Source organism: Amblyomma mixtum, chromosome 2 (assembly GCF_055824585.1).
Source record: "Amblyomma mixtum isolate Tamu chromosome 2, ASM5582458v1, whole genome shotgun sequence".
Taxonomy (NCBI): Eukaryota; Metazoa; Arthropoda; class Arachnida; order Ixodida; family Ixodidae; genus Amblyomma; species Amblyomma mixtum.
This window is the reverse complement of record NC_143013.1, coordinates 228,321,657-228,344,269: the sequence shown is the minus strand read 5'-3', so window position 1 is coordinate 228,344,269 and position 22,613 is coordinate 228,321,657. Positions and strand designations below refer to the sequence as shown.

Sequence of the window (22,613 nt, the reverse complement as noted above, 5' to 3'; positions counted from 1 at the left end):
GTACTCCCCTAGCAAATGGAAAACGGACACGCTTTAGCGGGGACTTGCTCAAGTTCCCTTCACTCACGCGGTAATGAATCGCCAGGTGAAACGCTTAGCCACCCCCGGCGAATCGCTGCGGCCGAAAAGCCCACCACTGCCGTTTGCTTGCGGCTTATCTAACGCGGGATGGGTCACGTGCAAGTTCTACGCGCAGCCGTACTGGGACCTGCCTGACATGCGCAATAAGGTCGCTGTCGTTTGAGTGCAGCCGAGTGCACTCGCCCCTAACAGAACACGGCCCACCGCGTGGGTGCCTCGTGCGCGTCCTTATACGCCGAGAAATAGGGGCCAAATGCCCACAGCCTAAACGTGAATCTGAATCCTTCTTAAAGCATGAATAGCATTTTTTAAAGACTTTTTAGTCGCCAGGTGTAATCATAAGTACCTCGGTCCCCAATTCGGCTGCAGGCATACGGGAATGCTCAGAAAATGCAACCTCGAAGATCTGTGAACTATGCGAGGAAAAAAGGAATCATATAGTCTTTAACAAATGTTTACATGGCCTAACTGACTGCTCTCATATCCTAAAATCAATCTGTTTTACCACGTCGGAAAAAATGCTCCGGCGCCGCAAAGTCTTTTTCCGCGAGAACAGTTAGTCGTTATATCCATGTATTACGTGCGGACTGGCTACTTAATACAATATAAAGTCTTTATTTCAACATCATGATGTTAGGAGAATTACTCCCTTCCTACCAAAAACAGCGGCAGGAACAGTGCACAGATGACAACGACAACAAAAGGTAACCATGAAGATAGATGGATACAGAGAGGGTGGAAAGGCAGGGATGTTAGTCAGAAAGTCAAACTTACTTAAACATACGAGGTGTTTCGGATAGACTTTCAAAAATTTTCAAATTTAGGATTTTTGAGGTAAGAATACGGTTTTTCAGCATGGTGTTACCTGTGTTAGCGTACACTAAAAAACCTGTGAATCGTCTTATGTAGTAATCTGGTTAACTAATTTTTCATAATGAATTTTTTAACTAGCTGAGTTAAACGCGTAGTTATCTTTAGGAATTTGTAGCTGGCCGTTAGTAATAGCCACATCAGTTTTTAGAATTTTGAAAACGCGATTATCCTCGGCGCTGTGGCTCGAGAAAATTTAGCTGTATCGTGCCAAAACACACCCGCTTTCGAAAAGCATACAGGCAAAGCAACCTTTCCAGTTCATGCAACTAGACAGCTTTCATACGACAACCTCACTGCTTTAGTATGTTTAATTTGGTCTCTTCCTGATCTCATTCCTCCACTACCTGGAGTACCAAAAGAAGCTACGACTTCAGAAACTCGTACCTTCTCTGAAGTATCTTTATTATAAGAAAAGAACAGTAGCGCAACCAAGACGAACACAAGAGAGGACCACGCAGGACTCTCTTGTGTTCGTCTTGGTTGCGCCACTGTTCTTTTCTTACAACATGCACCATCTAGCCCAACAAAAATTTCTTCTAAACTATCTTTATTACTGGCATTGGTTTCACTACTCCCCATTCTTGTGTGCAGGAGCTGTCCTCGAGGATTTGGTTCTTGCGATTGAAAAGCGTAGACGATCTCTGTGCAACAATGTCTTGGAGCATCACAGGGAGTAAGCTGCTGGTCGTGTTCGTGGCCTCGTACGCAATGAACGTGACTGCTGTTGGCTCAGTGCACAGCTCCATCGCCCGTGCAGAAGGGCACGTCAATGACCTCATGACAGCCCTCTCGGACATAAAGAGTGAGTCTTCTCGGTGGTATTCAGAGGCGTTAGGTGCCTAGGTGCGGGTCAGGGAGGTAAATAATTTCGGTTACAAGCAGTCGCCATTAATGGAGCCCCGGTGATTTACCTGACTATTGCCTTGTGTTCTACCGTCAGTGGGGAGTATTCTGGGTTGTCGACTGATTAAGGCATTTCGCACAAAATTCTGCTGAGGCAAATAACGAGAAAACGCCATCTCAGCGAAAAAATTGTTAGTGTGTAATGAGGCTTTAAAACGAGAACAGTGACCTGGACGGTAATGAGATGTCATTAACATCTAGACGCATAAGCTTCATGGTACGCTTAAGTGTGAAATTACGGTTGATTGCAACAGACAAAAGGGGATATACATGCATCGCGGACCACGGCCCCTGCTGACCCCCAGGCCATCCACATTTTTTATCCATTTTTTATCGTCTCAATCAATGGCGCGGTTAAGCGACAAAAATGAGGAGAGAAAAGTGTTGGCGCGATGTTATGTGCTTTTTTCTCACGGAACCAAGAAAGTTTTATGTTTATATATATTTCTGAAATGAACGCACTTTCTTGGAAGTACCACATTCATATGCTCGTAATGCGCTAGCAGAATATGTGCGAAGAAATAACGCAATAAGCACCAAGCTAAAGGTGCAAAGCAGGAACCAAGGCGACCATTTCTACTTCACCACTGTTGCAGCTGCTTTACGTCGCTCACGCGCAGACTCTAATCTACTTTGTGGTGAAACAGTATGTGGGGTTCAAGGACCGAAGTGACACATGGGACTGTGATGAAACGAGCAGCGCACAATAACCGAAGCGCAAGACAAAAAAATAACAGGAAGAAATACAGGTGCTTTCCTATTCCACGTCTGATTCTTACTAGGTAGCTGTGTTCAGGCTATTGCAGAGCGACACCCTTCCTACCCTACTCCCTCACTTAACATTCATGTGTTTGTATGACCCCTTGCCTGTCGCTGTTGTGGGGAGCATTCCTATGCTTTGGCGCCATAGAGCTGAAGGCCCCGTTACGCAGAAAATTTGGCGTCGGCGTTGTAAGGCATAAATAGGGTTGCGTAGGGTAGCTCAGGCGGCCACCCTCGTACAAGAACCTATTTGGGCAACCTAGGTCACGTGGCATTGTGGGGTCGTCAGAACCTGCCCATCGGATTGTGTGTAAACTAATCTTCCCTGCAGGTGGCCGTTAAATTAAGGTTGCTCGGGAAGACCAATTTGGTTCGCACAAGCCGTACCGGTGGCAACATCTTCCGTTGCAGGACAGTGGCGCTTACCTTTACCGCTGCACCATTGCTCAAGGCGGGGTATGAGGACTGCCAGGGACATATGAATGTAAAGTTGGATGACCGATTCCGCATATATGGGCATTAGACACCTTTAGCATACCGTGTACCGTGTTACCGTTAGCGTTACGGGAGTACCGGGAGCCCGCGCGCAGCCAATGCGCATGCGCAGATCGCCTTGTCGGCGCAAGATGGGGCCATGTACCCGACAGCTGCGCGCGCGCGTGTAGCATCGGGACCAATCAGCGCGAGCTCAGCGGCGGTGGGCGGGCACCCGGTACTCCGGTAACGGTTACGGTAACACGGTAGACGGTATGCTAAAGGTGTCTATTAACTCATTGATGCTACCGCGTCATATCCTTAATTAAGGCAGAGCTTTAATGTCCCCTGCAATTTTTTCACATGGAATACCAGCGTTGAGCCACGAGCAATGTCTGGTTGACGACAGGCGCTTTGTGGCCCTCGCCATTGCCTCGGAATAGCGGCTTTTCCCGTGACGTGGATTCTTTTTACATCAGTAAATCTTAGTTCCGCCGCTCAAGTCACGGAGTCTGATTTATAGCGGAATATGAACAAGAAAAGTTCTCAATGTCGCAAAATTGAATCACGTTGTAAGTACGACAACTATGTTCGCAGTGAGAATGCGGCCGAAGCATTGCACCGACCTCTTGCACGCGGGACAGACGACTAGCGGAGTGTACACAATCTTCCCCTGGGTGGATGCCGCGGCGGGACAGGCTGTGTACTGCGACATGGAAACGGACGGGGGAGGTTGGACGGTAAGTTGATCCACATAGCTACCTGGCTAGCGTCTGTTACGTTTACCTCTAACGCTTGCCCAAGAATTCCTGAGCTCGTTTTGCATTACCCAAGAGAAGGTGTCGTGCATCACCTGCTGTTCTGGCTCAGTGGCTTTTGCCTGCCTGCCCACTCGAGGGTTGCGGTATCCAGCTTTGGCCGCGGCGGCCGTATTTCAAAGGAATCTGCGTGGATAAGAAGTCCGTGTGCTGTGCAATCTCAATGCACGTAAAGAAGGCAAAGCGGTCTAATTAATCCGGAGCCTCTAGCACGACATTTCTCATAGCTTGTACGCAGCTTCGGGGTGGTAAATACTTACGACATAACATAACGAAACAGAACAGGGTGAATATGAAAAACACGTAATGAGATAATATAACAAATACCCGGTGTTGTTGATAACGATTGCCTTAGTGCTCAGTTTATATCGCAGAGGTGTGTAGCTTGGCCGAAACAGGTGTTCTCTATTCCCCTGTCTCCTAGGGACGGGCCACAATTTCTTCCGTTGGGGGCGGAGAAAATTTGTCGTTCGTGCGCACTTTCCAGGCGTCACAATCTGCTTACATGCAGGCGAACAGTTGATCGGAACTAGTACGTGCGATATGTTTTTTTCTAATTCACGAGCCCAAATATATTGTTGAATAGCTCCCCCCCCCCCCCCCCTTTCACCTTGTGACTCGGTACGGAGAGTTCGTATCGCAGGAACGGGTACTGAAGCTTTTTGAAGGTACGCGATTCTATTAAGCACGAAATGCTTCTTTCTCCCTACATCGCTATGTTCAGACAAACGTTTTCCTGAAATCACTGAAAATCTGCGGCAAAATAAAAAGCCGGACATAACCAAATACTTCCGAATTTTTCCATGACAACGATAGACAGCAGAAAAAAAGAGAAAAAAAAAACAACCTTAAGGCTCGAGCGGGATTCGCAGCAGCGCCGGCTTCAACAGCATCGTCACAGTATTGCTATGACTCTCGTGCTGCTTTTTATGTGTACACAGTTGAACCTGTTTATAACGAAGGCGAAGAGACCCCGTGATTTCTTCGTGATAGCTGTTACTTCGTTGTAGCAGTACATGAAATTAGTTGCGACTGTGGACGCTAACAGTCTTACCTGCCTCTGAGTATACCGGTGACAATATAACTGGTGTTTAGCGTGCGCCCGATGTGTGTTGCTGGAACCTTGAAAACGCGCAATGAACGTCTATTATGTGGCCGCATATGCGTACACTAACCGAATAAGTCAGCCCTGTCAACAAGCACGCTTGTTTTTCACAATCCACACGTGCTTCAGAGACAAGAAAACGGGTGTTGGAGGAATAACGCCGTAGAGGACTAAGAGAGACCTACCCAGAGTGCTTAGGTAGGAAAGACTTTTATTGCTCTAGAAAGGTGCTAGTAGCAGACGAGAAAGAAGAGGTCCATCTTCCTTCTTCTCACAGGGTTGGTGCCCCTATTCCGGAGCCCCGCTGAGCTTCGCTGCTCGTTGGGCGTGCTGGATCAGACCTTGTTGGCAACCCAGATCGCCGCTGGAGAGCCGGCACTCCCACTGTTCTGCGCTCGGGTCTTTGCGAAAGTTGTCGTTTTTACTGCATTCCCACGTGACGTGGTACAACGATGGTTTGCTGCCACACCACGGGCAAGTGTCCCGATATTGCGTCGGGTAAATCTTGCTAAGGATATGCAGGTTTGGGAATGTTCCTGTCTGCAATCTTCGCCAATACACTGCCTCTAGTTGATTTAAATCAGGATGAGGCGGCGGATAGCGGATCCGTACCCCCTTATAGTAGTTCAGAATGTCTGAGTACGTAGGGCTGACTCGGTCGGGTAGATCGTCCGATTGGGAGGAAGGTCGGCTCGTATACCCACTAGCTACCTCGTCGGCGCGTTCGTTCCCCGCTATGTCGGTGTGTCCTGGCACCCAGTAAATGCTATGTGTGACTTTTGGTGGGGTCGCGCTCTGGAGGAGCCGGAGCGCGGCGCGACCTATGCGGCCGTTCATGTAGTTACGGCACGCTTCTCTCGAATCTGTAAGGATGGTAAGGGACATGTTGCTTCGATAACCGGCTACCGCCGCTAGAGCTACGGCCAGCTCCTCCCCTTCGGTTACCGTGCAATCCCTCACTGAGGCGCTAGCTAATTCCTTTATGTTCTAATCAATAACTACCGCCACTGTGCTGTTATGTGAGCTTCCTGTATACGGAGCCGCGTCTGTGTATACCGTTGTGGATTTTGTAGCTATAGATTTTGTTGTACATACCTCGCCCGGGCTGCCCTACGGGCCGCACGCAAGTTGGGGTCCATGTTCCGGGGAAGGGAGCGAACCTTTAGCGTCTGCTTATTCCTGCTTTATAGGTGATCGAGGCGAGACGCGATACCCGTTGTGATTATAATTGCCACAATCTGACGACCACGTGGGCCACAATACTTCTTCGCATGACAGACATGTATTGAGGGAAATGTGTTCGCCTGAGCGGAGGCTACCATGATGCCCGCCAACTGATCAGCGCAACTTGTTTTGCGTCGTTTGGTCCTTGGATGCTTGCACCAACTCTCGACATCGAGGTAGTCTAGAAATGTTTACTACGTAAGGCGCTTTGCTAAATGATATATCATGTTAAAGGTTTCTTACGTGATATGCAATTTTACTGGAAAAAAGTGCGATCCCTGAAGTTAGTGTTTCTACTCCTTCGATATATGTATTTGCTTACTTCTTCCGCGAGATGGGATTTGCTGCGCTTATCTCAGGTGTTCAGGGTTCTAGAGCAACAATACGGCCGTATTATCCTCCCTTGGTGTGTTTTCGCAGGTGATTCAATGGCGTGGCCAGTTCGGCAATGCTGTCTACTACTTCTATAGAAACTGGACAGAGTACGCCAATGGTTTCGGCGATCCAGCCAAGGAATACTGGATTGGTAAGAAACTGCGGACTTGCATTTCACAAATTTTCATCGGGCCTCAGACAAAGGAGAATGTCAGGGCAATTACGAATCACCAGAACAAAATATCGGGTTAATATATCAATTACGTGGTGAAAATAGAACTACAGGTTAGACATCAATGTCCCTCCGTGGTGGCCCAGTGCATCTGGCTTTCCAATGCTGGTTTAAAGGTAGCGGGATCGTATCCTGTCCACGGTTGCATCATTTCATCATCATCATCATCCGTAAAATGCAAGAATGCTCGAGAGCTATTGTTAAGGTAGAAGCCTACGGCGCCAGTAGCTAATTTCATCCTACCGTGTCCGTCTGGAGGGATTAGGAATGGTGAGAGCGGGTCGCGCGCTTCGGACGCTGTCCAAAGCCGCGGGAAACGTGGACCAAGGGGCTGACGACCGTTTCCCATTGAGAAGAGATTAGCTCTCAAGGGGTGGGTGTCAGTAAGGTCGGCGCCTTCTGAAACCACCCGACTGTCGCGCTAAGCAGTGGAGTTCGGCTTTGCTGGCGCCTCGAAAAGTGCGAAAGTTGCAGGAAAAGTGCGCGGTGCGCCGAGTCGGGCTCTGGCGAGCACTGGGCCCCGCCCACTTGTATGCACAGTGCCATTGCAGCAGGGTTGGTTGAAATTGGGCGAGAGCAGATTTAATAAAGCACCGCCGAATTATCGAAGGTATTAAAACCCACTGCAAACAAAGAGAGGGAGCGCGCCGAGTCTCAGTCTCGGCCGGTTTTAGACAGCCTTTCTTTTAACCGCCTTTTTCTCCTGTTGCCTTTATTTTGATTCCCGTCTTCAATAAACAAGTTTTGCCGGTTGGGGCCGCAACTCCAAGAAGTTTGGAGTTGCGGCCCCAACCGGCAACGTGTCACCGGAGGAGTGGACGAAGGCGCGAAGTGCCCTAAGAGCTGCTGACCACATACGATCATAGACGAACCGGCAATTCCGACATTTTACGACTGTAGCAACTTAACTGGTGTCGTCTACCAGGATGAACAGTGTCTCAAGTTTAACTGGTGCCCTGACCAGGAGTACCAGTGTTTCAAGTTAACTGCTATGCTACGCCAGCTCAAATTTTATACGATGATGCGTTTTAAAGTAATCTGCTCCCCTATACGGGGTCCCTCAAAGACGATGTATCGCTTTAGGACATTAAGCGCCGCACACATACGCATTGTTACACGTTAATGCGCGGTTGTTCGATTTAAGTGCTCTTCGTGCATAGTGATTAAGCGCATTCTGAATTCAGGTAAAACTTGCGCGGTGCAAGTAATGTTATAGGACATGAACGTTAATATGCTTGACATCCTGTCTGTGTGGGTGCATTGGAAAACAAAAAAAAGATATAAGACACGCTTTACTACGTGGTCAATGTGTCTGTATCTTGGCTTCGGTGCAACAGGATGTTAAAGAAACGAGAAAGGAAACCTTTCTAAGAAGCGAGCTGCAACGGACTTCCCTGTCTGAATTCCTATCAGGTGAAATGCGGCCTTTTGCCCAAATGTTTTGTATAAATCTGTGGAAGTATTTGTTTCTTCCTTATAGAGAACTCGGGGATATCACACGTCTGGGTGCTTAGTGCTTATGGTGCAAAAATGTCATTTAAAGCAGCGCGTCGCTTATCGCATTCAATCGCATTTGCCTAACATTTCCAACTATTTTCGTCATGTTCGTCACTCGCAGGGAACAAGGCGTTACACGCTCTCACCTCGGCTCCCAGTGACATGGAGCTGAGAGTTGTTCTCAGCAACCACACGGGCGATACAGCCGCTCTTGGTTACAAGAGCTTCCGGGTTGGCAGCGAAGAGGAACTGTTCAAGCTGAATCTGGGAGCGTTCGTTGGTCCGGATGGTATGTCAAGCCAGTCACCTCGCAGCAATTTCCTTATGGGTACAAATAGGAAGCAACGCAAAAATGTATCGAGCTGCAGGCACCTAGCCAAAGAAGGGTACGCCCTCCTCTCTCCAAAATCGAGCACATCCCCCTCCTCCCAGCATCAGTCCTCCTTAGCAATGTGGAGTGGAGCAGGAAAGGAAAGCGCAGAAAGAAGACGGCAAATACGCGCGTAGCAGGAGTAGTCGAGACAAGCTGTTTCATTCGCCCATGCGGGGAAGGAATAAACTCATAATTATAAATCGAAAGAAGTTGGTTTAATGAAGTTTCGAATATCTCAACCCCGCTTTGATTTCGCGTCATTACCAGGCTGGCGCACGCATTCCCATTCCTTGGATGCCTATGTCATTATGCAGAGGTGTGGTACAATACAGTAACGAGGCCCGCTGGAAACTTGTAACGGTCGTTTCGAGGATGAGCCGGAAAGACGAGGCGCAGTCCCCCACAGAGGGCATCGAGTTATCGAGTTTTCGCTCCGCCTACAGAAGTGGTGGCAAGCATGCTGCCAGAACTGAGAATGTCTTCGAAGCCGCGGCAGCCGCGCTTTGATGGTGGTCTCCCGGAGGTATACCGGCCTCCCGGACGCCTGCAACATATACTCAAATTGCTGTCCTTGCGAATAAAATTTGTAATAAGGGAGTAATTACTCATTGGCATCCACCCAAGCGCAGCCATACGGCTACAAAGGAAAGCTATAAGTATAGCTTTCCTTTGTAGCCGTATGGCTGCGCTTGGGTGGATGCCAATGAGTAATTACTCCCTTATTACAAATTTACTCCACCTTGGGGGATTCCCCTAAACATTTGACCAACACTGTTCCCACTTCGAGTTATTGATCAATTCGCTCTCGCCCTACCATAAGCTTGCCGTCCCTGTTAGCTCAGTTGGTAGAGCGACTGCTCCGGTGTAGCGGTGGTCCCGGGTTCGAACCCCGGACCAGGACGAATTTTTCTTTAACTACGAAGTTTCTGAGAAAGCTGTATAGCTTTCCTTTGTAGCCGTATGGCTGCGCTTGGGTGGATGCCAATGAGTAATTACTCCCTTATTACAAATTTACTCCACCTTGGGGGATTCCCCTAAACATTTGACCAACACTGTTCCCACTTCGAGTTATTGATCAATTCGCTCTCGCCCTACCATAAGCTTGCCGTCCCTGTTAGCTCAGTTGGTAGAGCGACTGCTCCGGTGTAGCGGTGGTCCCGGGTTCGAACCCCGGACCAGGACGAATTTTTCTTTAACTACGAAGTTTCTGAGAAAGCTTTATAGCTTTCCTTTGTAGCCGTATGGCTGCGCTTGGGTGGATGCCAATGAGTAATTACTCCCTTATTACAAATTTACTCCACCTTGGGGGATTCCCCTAAACATTTGACCAACACCGAATAAAATTTCAGATAAAGCTTTCTATTGCAGGATCATTTGCACATGGAAAGGAGGACTGCGTTTTACACCGCAGTTTAACATTGACTACAGTTTTAAGTTCACGGCAGACGATCGAAAGGAAATATTACTAATTGGCTATCTAATGCTCTGCTAGGTGTATGCGTTTTCGAGCTGGTCGTTATTCTTAATGTCTTCTTTGTGTGCGCTGAATTTGATGAAGGCGGTTTTTTATCTCTCCACATGATTCAGTGCGATACGATGAATGACTATTAGATACAGCAAAGTAAAATATTTTCGCACACCTGAAATAAATAGTTCCCGCGTTTGAAACTTAACAACATAGCATGCAGATGCCAGTTTACCACTAAGAGCGTCGATACCAGCCTGCCAGCGTAAGCCAAGTCCAGTGTTACTCCAAGATATTTGAAGGAATGTGTTGTTGATGTAAGCAGTCATTCGTAATTATTTTTTATGCATGGAATCAACTAATTTATTCCGTAAATCGAATTCTGTGTGCTTATTTTTGTTGACGTTGCTACTTTTAGAAAGTCATTAACGTATACACCTGCGTGTACCTGCGTGTACACCTTGGAGAACTCCAGTAAGAGCAGGCTGCAGACAGGAAACGGTCCTCAGTGACAACCTTGACCTGCGATCATTTCGGTAGCTGGCTGAATGTAGAGGGTTCTGCCACAAAAACATTAGCTCTGCAGTTAAAGGAGAAAAAGAATGATAGCAGATCAGGTGGATTAGCTGAACCGAAATCCATGCTCCTGCGCGTAAGAATGCTATACTATCAAAAACTTTTTAAGCATGAAATGCTTTTAGCTCCCGTTGTCGGCAGTGTGGTGAAGTCACGCCGAGACCGAGAGCCATCATCCGGGCACTGAAATCCACTCATCCGGGCACTGAATTCCACTCATCCGGGCTCTGAATTCCACTCATCCGGGCTCTGAAACGATAACATCCGGGCACCGTACGAGACTTAACCGAGATTCAACGAGACTCTCTAAGCCCTCCTACGGGACCGGCATACAAGCGCCGGTTGCTCTTCAAACGAGTCTCAAAAAATAAGTGCTGCCAGTGTCTTCTCAATGTTTATCAAGATATCAGTCGAGCTGTGCATTTGATAATGCACGGAATTATAATTTCCGATTTCTAATAACGCGTGCAAAAAGCACATACATGCCACGATACACTTCGTTGTCATATGTGATCTGTTAGGGACTTTGAGCGAAGGCCGCTTAGAGAAAGAGGGGAGCTCCAGGGCGAGAAGGGCTTTCGGCTGAAAAACTGCTTTCGCGCGCTCCCCAAGGATGGCGCTGCGGTCCTACACTCACGCATGTAAAAGACCGGCCGCAGGGCCTTCATGCCCTTTCCCCCTCTGGCAGGCAGATGTATACACGCTCGCGGAGTATTCGAACGCGCTGCATATACATTCTTGTCAGGCCTGCGTCTTGTCGTGTCGGCGTACGCTTCTGCATCGTCCTGGATTTCATTGCCGCCATCGTCACAGCTGCTTAAGCCGAGCAATGGAGCCTGTGTTAGGCCCGTAAACATTTCATGCTTAATCTGCTCTCGGTTACGGGAGAGGCGCAATTTTTTTGTATAGAGTAACGCTTTTTTTTCAAAAATAATCTTAACTGCAGTCAAAACTGAAATAGGTCAGTAGATGGGCGGATCTGAACAGATGGCATCCTTAAATATTCGAATAAGGTTTGCAAACTAGACTGGTGACGGATATGTTGACTTGTGGAAGAAGAGGCAGAAAAGATTACAGAATCTGGGAGTTGAAATATGCTATCCTTGATTAGTCGCACAAAATATCATCCGGTCCAGTAGCTTTGCTAACGAGTGCACTAGAAAAGACGAATAATATTTCATACACCTACAGTGCGCTTATCACTAACCCGTTGCAGATTCTGCTTGGTAATTCTAGTTTGTTGGTCAGGTACTGAAAGCACTTACGTAAGGATAGGTATAGGCGTTCAAACTGTTCAAGCCAGTCGTCGACGTCTTCAGCAGGAGCGCCATGGAAACTCTTCGGTACACGGGGCTGCTGGAGGGTTAGATGAGGGGAACTCGCACGCCATGGGATGAAGCTGAACGGGGCGGTGGTCGGGAAGGAGACCGAACTCTGGGGAGAGGCCGTGAACGCGGCGGCTGCTGCGATGGACGGGCGTAGACACCAGCGGGAGTCGGTCGGGATTCGCTGAACCACTGCGAGAAGAGGTCCCGGACATGGGATCTTGAATGCACCTCCACCAGTGTTATGTAGCCGTTGGGGCTCGTAACCGAAAGGCTTTAATGGGGGGTGACGTAGACGGCACCGGAGAACAAGCCAAGAGCACCCAGAGAAGGCCGGAACCGATCTTCTTCTTCTTTCACTCGCCGGTGCACACGACTTGCGAAGAGCAGCCGCCTAGTGGCTGCTTGTGGAAACGTGGCAATATGTTAGCAAAAAAAAAGCGTTAAACGTTTCAACAGTGTGTTCGTTAACATTCTCCGGGAAAAGTTTTTTGAGCACAACAAGTGCTCCTGTCTTTCTCTGTAACCTTCTGAAATTTCCTAGTGCTCGGGCTGCCCGCTTATTAAGCCTTGCACAATACTGCTTATTCATTGCTCTGAGTGCAGTGGTAGATACCTTCGCAGCACAGTAAACTGCCAAGTACAGTATTTGTTGTCTTTGCGATGCCGCCATTTTCGATACCAATAGTCTTGCTACCTTCACAAGTCGATAACCTGGTTGTTCATCCAAATACATATTGGTGTTTTGGACGATTAATTAATTGTTCCCTGCCTTGCGGTAATTGCTTAAAGCTCGGCTTGGGGCCACTACAAAGTGAATTAGTTTCGTGTGAACACTGCCATGATAGATATCATCAGTATTAAGTGACAGAACGTCGTCCGGTAGTGGTTCGTAATGAATTCTGGTGAACTGCTTGTTCTAATTTGCTCGTCATGTTATCATTTCTAATATAGACAAGAAGCGATATGCATGGGGAGTACATATAGACCATAACGGATATGTGGCGTAAGCAAGATGCGGTGGCGCCGTTGTCACCGGCTGGGGTGACTGGGTAAAAGTGCGCGTGGAAAAGAAGGCTTAATTCCCATAGGAATAAATGGAAGCAGAGGATTTAAAAACATATTTCTGATTTCACAGTGCACCTATGATGTCGTCCCCTCAGGAAGAACCACCAAAGTCATCCTAGATGAGATTCTGAAAGTGTGAAGCATCATTTCGAAGGCAATGTATTTTTAAAATACCGTGTTAAGTACACGCGGGGATGATCCCCGGCTGGGGGTACGGAACGGGAGATTGGGCTATTCAAACATATGCACGTATAACTTTGGTTTGGTTTGGTTTATGGGGTTTAACGTCCCAAAGCGACTAAGGCTATGAGAGACGCCGTAGTGGAGGGCTCCGGAAATTTCGGCCACCTGGGGTTCTTTAACGTGCACTGACATCGCACAGTACACGGGCCTCGAATTTCTCCTCCAAAGAAATTCAACCGCCGCGGCCGGGATCGAACCCGCGTCTTTCGGGCCAGCAGCCGAGCACCATAGCCACTGAGCCACCGTGGCGGCTCGTATAACTTTCAGAAATAGTTTTCTCGTTTCACAGATTACCCTTGCAGGCGGCTGACTGTGAGCAGTCGGCGAGCGCTTCGAAGAAGAATGTGACAGAGTATGCTACGTCATTGAAGTATATCTTTTTAAAACGCCACGATAAATGCGTGTCGTGCAGCCGGATATACCCCAAGAGGCGTTCTCTCCGCTTGGTGTTTCTACGAAGCCTCGCGAGCTTCTTTCGTAGCGTGACATTTCTTCCCTGCACGCTGCATTCCCTCGAAAATGCTGCCGTTCATACGTATGCAACGTGTTCTTTACAGACTGTCCTCAAACAGCAGGGTAAACGAAGCAGACGACCATCAGGCTTCCGCCATGCTTTCGCGTGTCCTACATTTGTTCACTGATGCATTCGTTGTAACGAAACTGCCTAGAGAACATTACGGAAAAGCAGTTCTCAAACGCCATGGAAAGGCACGAAATATAGTAAGAAGAAAGCGGACTGTATCATAAGGTTTTCTTCTTCATGTCAAAGGCTGTGGTTTTAACCTCATTCAACGTTAGACGTAACTACTTTACTTCATCCGTACACTCTTCATAACTGTCACGGATAAACTGCGCTTATGCTGTGAAGGGTGTTGTAAGTTCAGCATTTATGCCAACACTGGACGAATTGCTTTTCTTTAGAGCAGCTTTAGGTCACTGAAAGCGCATAGCAACTTCGTGGTTAATTACAGCAGCGCCTTAGTGACTTCATTTTGCTGTTTGGCTCTTCACCGCCGAGGCCTTTGGCCAAGTCCGTAGAGGCGTCACCTTATTTTCCAGCCACTCATAAAGAATTCGGCATGAAATTCACTACGATTAAGAAGCACTCACGAAATAATGAAATTCCAGAGCAGATGGGCAGTCGACGTGCTAAACCATGCAGCGATTACACTGAATGTTGAAAACCCCCTGCATCTGAAAGGAAACGCTTTAGACCAACGTAGACGGCATACGACTGCTTGGTGCGCTCTGTGGTTCTGTCCAGAGATACTGCGTTCTTTTATTTGGCAGCTGTCGGCGGTATCACCGGCGGCGATGCTTGGTCCCTCACCAGGCCTTTGAAATCCGGGATACGCTACGCCTCGAGGAAGAAGATAGTGCATTGTCATGTTCACACGTGCCGCCAATTCAAACGGAAGACCAATTTGTGCAGATCGCCGCTGGAACGAATGCCTGCATGAAGAAAGGGACGCGCTAGGACGATATAGATGCGTTGGCTGCTCTGCCTGCACTGTCAGCATCAATATGTGAGCGATCCCCTCTGTCAGTCACCAAATAGCTAACTGAACGGTCAAAGGCTTTCAATAAGCGTAAGCTAAACGATATAAGGATGTACAGCATGGATGTGACTGTGGAGACTCTAAACAGGAGAGCCCCGCCGCGGGGGCGCAGTGGTTACGGCGCTCGGCTGCTGACCCGAAAGACGTGGTTTCGATCCCGGCCGCGGCGGCCTAATTTCGATGAAGGCGGATTTCCGGAGCCCTTCACTACAGCGTCACTCATAGCCTGAGTTGCTTCGGGACGTTAAACCCCAATAAACCAAACCAAACCAAACCAATCTAAAAAGGAGAGATAACCACAATAGCAAAGGAATATTAAAAAGGATCTTTAAAGTGGTCAAAACAATAGGATTTTAATGATAAATCTGGTGGCGTGAATGAAATGTACACATACCATTGGTAACTCTACAAGGAGTAAAGAAAGTCTTAGGTATAACGTAAAAGCGGAAAGCTGGTGGGGATGGATTAGGTAGCTGCAGATCAGATGAAGGAAGATTGTGCTCGAAAAACTTTCCAACCTTTATACGTAGCGCATTATGACCTCGAAAACACCGGAAGGAACCTTGAAAGAATTCCAACATCATTCTAACATCATTTTAACATCAAAACAGACGAGCTGTTTTAGTGGCAGGGGACCTCCAGCTAGAAGAGCAAACGCTGGGGAGCACCGGAACACCGCAGGGCTCCGTCATCTCGCCCACGGTCTTCAACCTGGTCATGATCGGCCTAGCAGAGAAGCTACAAGAACTGAAAGACGTCCGGCACACAATATACGCGTGCGATATAACCCTTTGGGTGCACAAAGACAGCGACGGTCACATCGAAACGACGCTGCAACTAGCAATCTAAACAATAGAAGAAAACCTTGTGGCTACGGGTTTACGATGTTCGCCGGAAAAGTCAGAATTCCTGCTTTACCGCCCCACGCAGAGGGGCAGACCACCCGAGAGTGGCCGGAATGCAGCGAGAAAGCACGAATACGAAGAGATCAGACAACGCACGAGAAACAGAGAAACCATCCCGATAGTACGCACAATTAGGATCCTCGGCATGATAATCAAGGCCAACGGCGTCAACGGCAAAACGGTCACTAAATTAAAGCACAAGACAGCTAACGCCATGCGAATCCTCAAGAGGGTCACTAACAGAAGAAACGGAATGAGGGAGGAGAGTCTCACACGACTTATACACTCTTTCGTCATTAGCCATATTGCGTACGTTGCGGCATTCCACAACTGGTACAAGGGAGAAGAAGCCAAGATCAATGTGCTCATTCGCAGGGTGTAGAAGATAGCACTGGGCCTATTTGAGTCCACCAGTACGCAACCCTTGCTCCAGCTCGCACTTCACAACACGCTTAGCGAAAAAGCCGAGGCGCAGCGCACTTTACAACTAGAAACAGTAACGGGAACGACAGCAGGCCGCCAGATCACGGAAAGTCTCGGCATCCGTTACCACGCACAACAAGGCCAGAAAGACGCCATTCCGGACGCAATCAGACAAACGCTAAGAGTCGACCCGATTCCACGGAACGTCCACCCGGAACACAACCGGGGAAGAAGAGTGGCCAGGGCCAGAGCTCTCCTACACAGCCACAGAGACGATATGGGGACAAGGTTCGTTTACGCTGCGGAATGCGCAGAACACTCGCGATTTGCGATTGTGGTCATTGATTCGTGTGGCAAAACGCGCATAACGGCAAGGGTAGCGTGCAAACGCGCAGAAGATGCGGAGGAAGCGGCGGTAGCACTCGCCCTCATGGATGGCACAACGTTGTCAATGCCAACGCATGCAGCGCACATCTGTCACTGCCGCCACATTGCTTAAAACACGATTGAGGTGTCCACTGCTCCAACAGGGCAGTTATGCTCCTTCCCTCTGGTTCAGGTGTCCACCAATTTTGCCCTCTGCTTTCCAAGCTCCCGCTCCATTGGTTTCGCAGCATAAAGCGCGACTAAGGTGTCCTCTGCTGGTAATTGATACGGGTTGGGAGATTTAGGAGTATCGGTTGTTGCAGCCAGTGTCTTTGCTTCGGCGGACGCGGTTGTTTCGAACCGCATCTCTTCTTTCACTCTTTCCTCTTATCTTTTAACTCTCCTCTATCTGCACCCGGCAGCGGTGGTGGCTCGGCTTCAGCCACTAGGCAGGCCCGTGCACTTTCGTTTTCATTCTTAGTCGCAACAACAACAACTGCTGGTTAGAGCGGACAACGGCGACGGCGACGCCGCGAAACGCAGAAACGGTCTCCAAAGAGCTGCGCTCTAAAATGATTTTAGAGCTATACAAAACATAGGGCACAGATACATAGGAAAATGCACTATATAGGATATAAATCGTCTGGTGTGTTCATAAAGAGGGGTAAATAAGAACTGATCATCTTACCATTATAATTTGTTCGTGTTTGCTGCTTGTAGAAATGATCATGGGCGTGGGTGCCTTTGTTATGGGACTTGTTCTCAAATCAAAGCATCCGTTTTGAAGAACATGCTTGGTTTGTCGGCAGTTGCTCTGTATCGTATTAATAAAGTATACGTATTTATACATCTGCGGCATTCGGATCTTATTCAGTGTGAAAAATTGTGTCTTTATGAGCATCACAGGAAACGGTGACTATTATTCTGACAGATCGCTTTTGTAATTTGTAAAGTTTCCTAATATTTATAAAGGCAGTCGTTTCACAGACGAAAACTGAAGAGTTTGAACGCCGAAGCCTGGTTCAAATCATACTGTCAGCGGCTGTAAATCGTTAAAGAGCATGCTAATACTATGCTATGGTGAATTGCCGGACCGGCGAGAGCTAGCTCTGGGATTGCTGGTCAGTGAGGATATAGCTGGCAACACCATGATCCAAAGGGTGAACGTTATCGTAGTTAAGCTTAATAAAAAGTATGGTTTGGTTTGATTTTTGGGGTTTAACGTCCCAAAGCGACTAAGGCTATGAGAGACGCCGTAGTGGACGGCTCCGGAAATTTGGACCACCTGGGGTTCTTTAACGTGCACTGACATCGCACAGTACACGGGCCTCTAGAATTTCTCCTCCAAAGAAATTCTAGCCGCCGCGGCCGGGATCGAACCCGCGTCTTTCGGGACAGCAGCCGAGCACCGTAACCGCTGAGCCACCGCGGCGGCTAATAAGAAGTACCAACTGAATGTTACTGCTGGTTGCGTGCTGCTTGCTGCTGCATGGTTCTAGCTACTGCTGCTGCTGGATCTTGCTGGCTACTGCTGCTGCGGCTGCTTGCCACTACTGGCGGTTCCTTGCTACTCCTGCCTGCTCCTGCATGCTGCTTGCTGCTGGTACTGCTGGTTGCTCTCTAGCAGGAGCTTGCTGCTGCTTGATACATACTGTGCTTGCTTCTTGCTGCTCCTGGCTGTTGCGTGATGTTGCTTGTTGGTGATGCTTGCTGCTGCTGCTGCTGGCTGCTGCTAGCTGCTGCTCGCTGGCGCTTGCTGCTGCATGATGCATACCGGGCTTGCTACTAGCTGTTGCTTGGCTGTTGCGTGCTGTTGCTTGTTGGGGATGCTTGCTACTGCTTTTAGCTGGAGCTTGCTTCTGCATGATGCATACTGCGTTTGCTGCTTGCTGCTGCTCGCTGTTGCGTGATGTTGCTCGCTGGTGATGCTTGCTGCTGCTGCTAGCTGGAGCTTGCTGCTGCATGATGCATACCGGGCTTGCGACTTGCTGTTGCTTGGCTGTTGCGTGTTGTTGCTTGTTGGGGATGCTTGCTACTGCTCTTAGCTGGAGCTTGCTTCTGCATGCTGCATACTGCGTTTGCTGCTTGCTGCTGCTGGCTTTTGCGTGATGTTGCTCGCTGGTGATGCTTGCTGCTGCTGCTAGCTGGAGCTTGCTGCTGCATGATGCATACCGTGCTTGATACTTCCTTCTGCTGGCTGTTGCGTGCTGTTGCTTGTTCGGGATGCTTGCTGCTGCTGTGAGCTGGAGCTTGCTTCTGCATGATGCATACTGCGTTTGCTGCTTGCTGCTGCTGGCTGTTGCGTGATGTTGCTTGCCTGTAATGCTTGCTGCTGCTGCTGGCTGCTGCTAGCTGCTGCTAGCTAGAGCTTGCTGCTGCATGATGCATACCGTGCTTGCTACTTGCTGCTGCTGGCTGTTGCTTGCTGTTGCTTGCTGTTGCTTGCTGGTGATGCTTGATGCTTCTGCTGGCTGCTGCTAGCTGCTGCTAGCTGGAGCTTGCTGCTGCACGATACATACTGTGATTACGACTTGCTGCTTCTGGCTGTTGCGTGCTGTTGCTTGCTGGTGATGCTTGCTGCTGCTAGCTGGATTTTGCTGCTGCATGATACATACTGCGGTTGCTGCTTGCTGCTTCTGGGTGTTGCATGCTGTTGCTTGCTAGAGATGCTTGGTAGTGCTAGCTGCTGCTAGCTGGAGCTTGCTGCTCCTTGGTGGTGCTTGCTGCTGAATGATGCATACCGTAGTTGCTGCTTGCTGCTGCTGGCTGTTGCGTGCTGTTGCTTGCTGGTGATGGTACCTGCTGCTGCATGTGGATTTTTGCTGCTGCTGCTGGCTGTTGCTTGCCGCTGCTGTTGCTGCTTGCCGCTGCTGTTGTTGCTTCATGCTGCTTGCTGCGGCTGGTTGTTGCTTGCTGCTGCATGGTGGCTGCTGCTGCTATTACTGCATGTGCAGCTCGCTACTGCTTGCTGGTGGAGGTGCTGATTGCTGCTTCTTGTTGTTGCTTGCTGCTGCATGATGCTTGCTGTGGCGGCTGCAGTCTGCTTGCTGCTGCTGCTGTTTTGCATGATGGTTGCTGCGGCTGCTGCTACTTCTCCTGGCTGCTTGCTGTTGCATGATGCCTGTTTCTGCTGATTGCTGCATGATGCTTGCTGCAGATGCTGCTACTTCTGCTGTATGCTTGCTGCTGCTTGCTTCTTATTATTGCGCCATGAGGCTCGCCGCGGCTGCTGCTGTTTCTGCTGGCTGCTGTAAAATGCTTGCTGAATCTACTTGCTGCTGTATGATGCTTGCTGCTGCTGCTGCTGGCTGTTGGTTGCTGCTTGTGCAGTTGCTGCGGCTGAGGAAGAATTATTTGCCCACTTCTGTTGCGTGTTTTTTTTTGTCGAGGAACGATATCATCCTCAAGGCATGCTGAGTAGCAAGGGTGTTTTTTGACATCGGTAAATAAGTGGCTCAGAGCCCATATTTATCAAAGCGAGTGTGAAACCTTCGAAGTCACTTCTTTAAACTTACCTTTAATTCAGACAGACATTTGGCTGCTTCTAACACAGTCATGTTTCGGTGACAGAGAATGGTAAATCTAAAGTATAACGCATCGAATGGTAAACTGGAACAAGATACAGAGCCGGCATGCCACGGCCGCCGGTCCAGCGTTAAGTCTCGTCTCCATGGGCACATCAGAGGCACAGGAGCGCAGCGCCTACGCGCCCAGTCGCCTATGGCCTGTCGCGTCCTGTCGCTGATACTCGCGCTCATCTCAGCTCAGTGAAGAAAACTGCGTGAAGGGCCGTACCGGATGCCGGGCGAACAGCGTTCTCTGATTGGTTACACCGACCGGAAACCAGCGAGCCACTTCTGAAGGCAGCGCGAGCACGCCGCAAACATGTGACTTGGACAAATATTTGTCACGCGCCAGCGCCAGCAAGCGTCTGCTCCTCGCGCATGCGAAGACCGGCTCCGGCGTACGCTGGTACGCGTAGGCGCTGCGCTCGTGCGCCTCGGATGGGCCCATGGAGACGCGCATTTAGGCGGCCGCGCCATGGGAATGAAGCGTGTGTGTTTTGATGGCACAGTATTCGAGAGGTCTCTGTGGGCGTGCGTTGCTTGCCTTTATCTGCCATCTGTGTCTGCAACCAGTAGCATAGTTGTCGCGATGGTTCACAGGTTATTGTTACAGCCTCGGCGAAGCGGGCACGATTCGCACCGATGTGTCAGAATTCGAAGGCCGGCCAGTGACTATTCAATAGCGCCTACCCAAAGTTCACATCCGCGCAGAATGTTTTCTTACTTTAGGAGCAAGGTGCATGCACACATTGTAATTTCGTATCATTTTTGTTAATCTTCAGTTCCTTTCCCATGAAGTTATTTACATTGGGCTATATGTCGATGCCTGTAATTTCTTTAATGGCCACGTTGTCATTTCTTATAATTTTGTTAATTTTCGGTCTTTTTTCCCATCACGTTATTTAGATTCGGCCGTATTTGATGCCTGTAATTTCTTTATTGAACTGTATTCCACAGCTTCCACTTTTGGGTTCTGAATGTGTCGACGGAGAGGGCGGACTCTTTCTTGAAGTGTGCGCCTAGACGCAAGCAATGCTGTAGAGTCCAAGCGTGGCTTGTGAGGCGCTTGAGTACTTAAATCATGCTCTAACATATATAAGATGCTTCTTGATGCCGTGGCAGCAATGCTTTCCTGTTAGCAATAATATATCGTGTTACACGCAGGCTGGGACGGGCTGAGCAGCAGCAACAAGTGCGGTTTCAGCACTTTCGATCGGGACAATGACAATTGGCGGGGGAACTGCGCCGTGCAATTCCGCGGAGCGTGGTGGTACAGCGACTGTCATTGGTCCAACTTGAACGGCCTGAACCTGAACGGCAAACACGACAGTTACTCTGACGGCATTGAGTGGGGTTCTCGAGGGGATCCCTACCCATTCTTACACTACTCCTACCCCAGCGTCCACATGAAGATCCGTCCTGCTGGATCGCATACAATGGTCACAAACCTTGAACCATCTAAATAATTTCTATAGACATATTATTTTAGCTCATACCACACACAGAACTATACACTTAGTAATGCTGTTATATTTAAACGCACCACTACACTTCCATAACGTCTGATTCGTGAGCGGTGTTTTTTTCTGATTTGTCCTTGTTTTATACATGTTTTCACCCGTGATGCGGCACATGCCTGCTCGGTATTGATTATTGGGATATGTGTTTTAATATTTATAATCTACCATCTTGAATCGCTCTTACGTTCGCTTCAGTTTTTGATGGGAAATGAATGCCTGCATATTTCAAAACATGTGGTTTATTTTCTCCTTTTGTTAGCTCACCTGCTGTGGTCTTCGATTTAGACTATCACTATTGTAAATGAATAATTAAAAGTTTCTTTCACATCCTGACATGTTTACTGACTGCTTATAGAAACTACCTTCAGAACTCTCGCAACTTTGACACAACTCACCTGGTTGAACTATTGCTGCCTTCTTGAACATGGAAATTTCGACTGGCTTGAGTACCTAGGCATACCAGCCATACTTGGAAATGATTGTGCGCCCACCCTGCCACCTTGGCAGGTGGTAGTTTAATCGTTGATCGCTAAAGGCTGCTCACCGAATAAACGCTGCGGCCTATTGCTGCAGCGCCCCACGCCGGCCTAAAAACTGTCAGCGCTAACGCATGCAGCCATCTCTCAACACCACCACGCACTTCAAAGTGTGATGGAGGCGTCCATTTACCTAGGGAGCCAGTTATGCGCCCTTCCTTCTGTGGGCCTGCCCCTCCAACCCGGCCATTTCCCCCATCCTCAACCCAACACGGGAGGACTGGGAGGTGACCCTCGTCGGTTGCCACGACTTACAGGACCAACAAGCGTTAGTCGAGCGCGCCCAGGCGGCGGCCACCGCCACTGTGGTCTTAAACTAGGGACCTTCACCTAGTGCTTTAAGG

The 22,613-nt window shown here is 48.9% G+C and overlaps 1 protein-coding gene across 1 annotated transcript; it reads left to right on the top strand.

The window, feature by feature from the left end:
• Window positions 1-1,626: 1,626 nt before the first annotated feature.
• LOC149362835 (techylectin-5A-like) lies at window positions 1,627-21,892 on the top strand. The gene is made up of 5 exons (XM_089569826.1): window positions 1,627-1,756; window positions 3,691-3,833; window positions 6,661-6,766; window positions 8,466-8,633; window positions 21,378-21,892. Exons 1-5 carry the CDS (start codon window positions 1,663-1,665, stop codon window positions 21,677-21,679), a joined length of 813 nt encoding a protein of 270 aa, XP_089425952.1. The 5' UTR covers window positions 1,627-1,662; the 3' UTR covers window positions 21,680-21,892.
• Window positions 21,893-22,613: the final 721 nt, after the last annotated feature.

Excerpts from the sequence above, each read along its gene's own strand:
- LOC149362835 (XM_089569826.1), top strand. The coding sequence starts at position 1,663 with ATGAACGTGACTGCTGTTGGCTCAGTGCACAGCTCCATCGCCCGTGCA. Across the intron at positions 1,757-3,690 it reads AGCCCTCTCGGACATAAAGA|TGAGAATGCGGCCGAAGCAT; the intron begins GTGAGTCTTCTC and ends CTATGTTCGCAG. Across the intron at positions 6,767-8,465 it reads AGCCAAGGAATACTGGATTG|GGAACAAGGCGTTACACGCT; the intron begins GTAAGAAACTGC and ends CGTCACTCGCAG.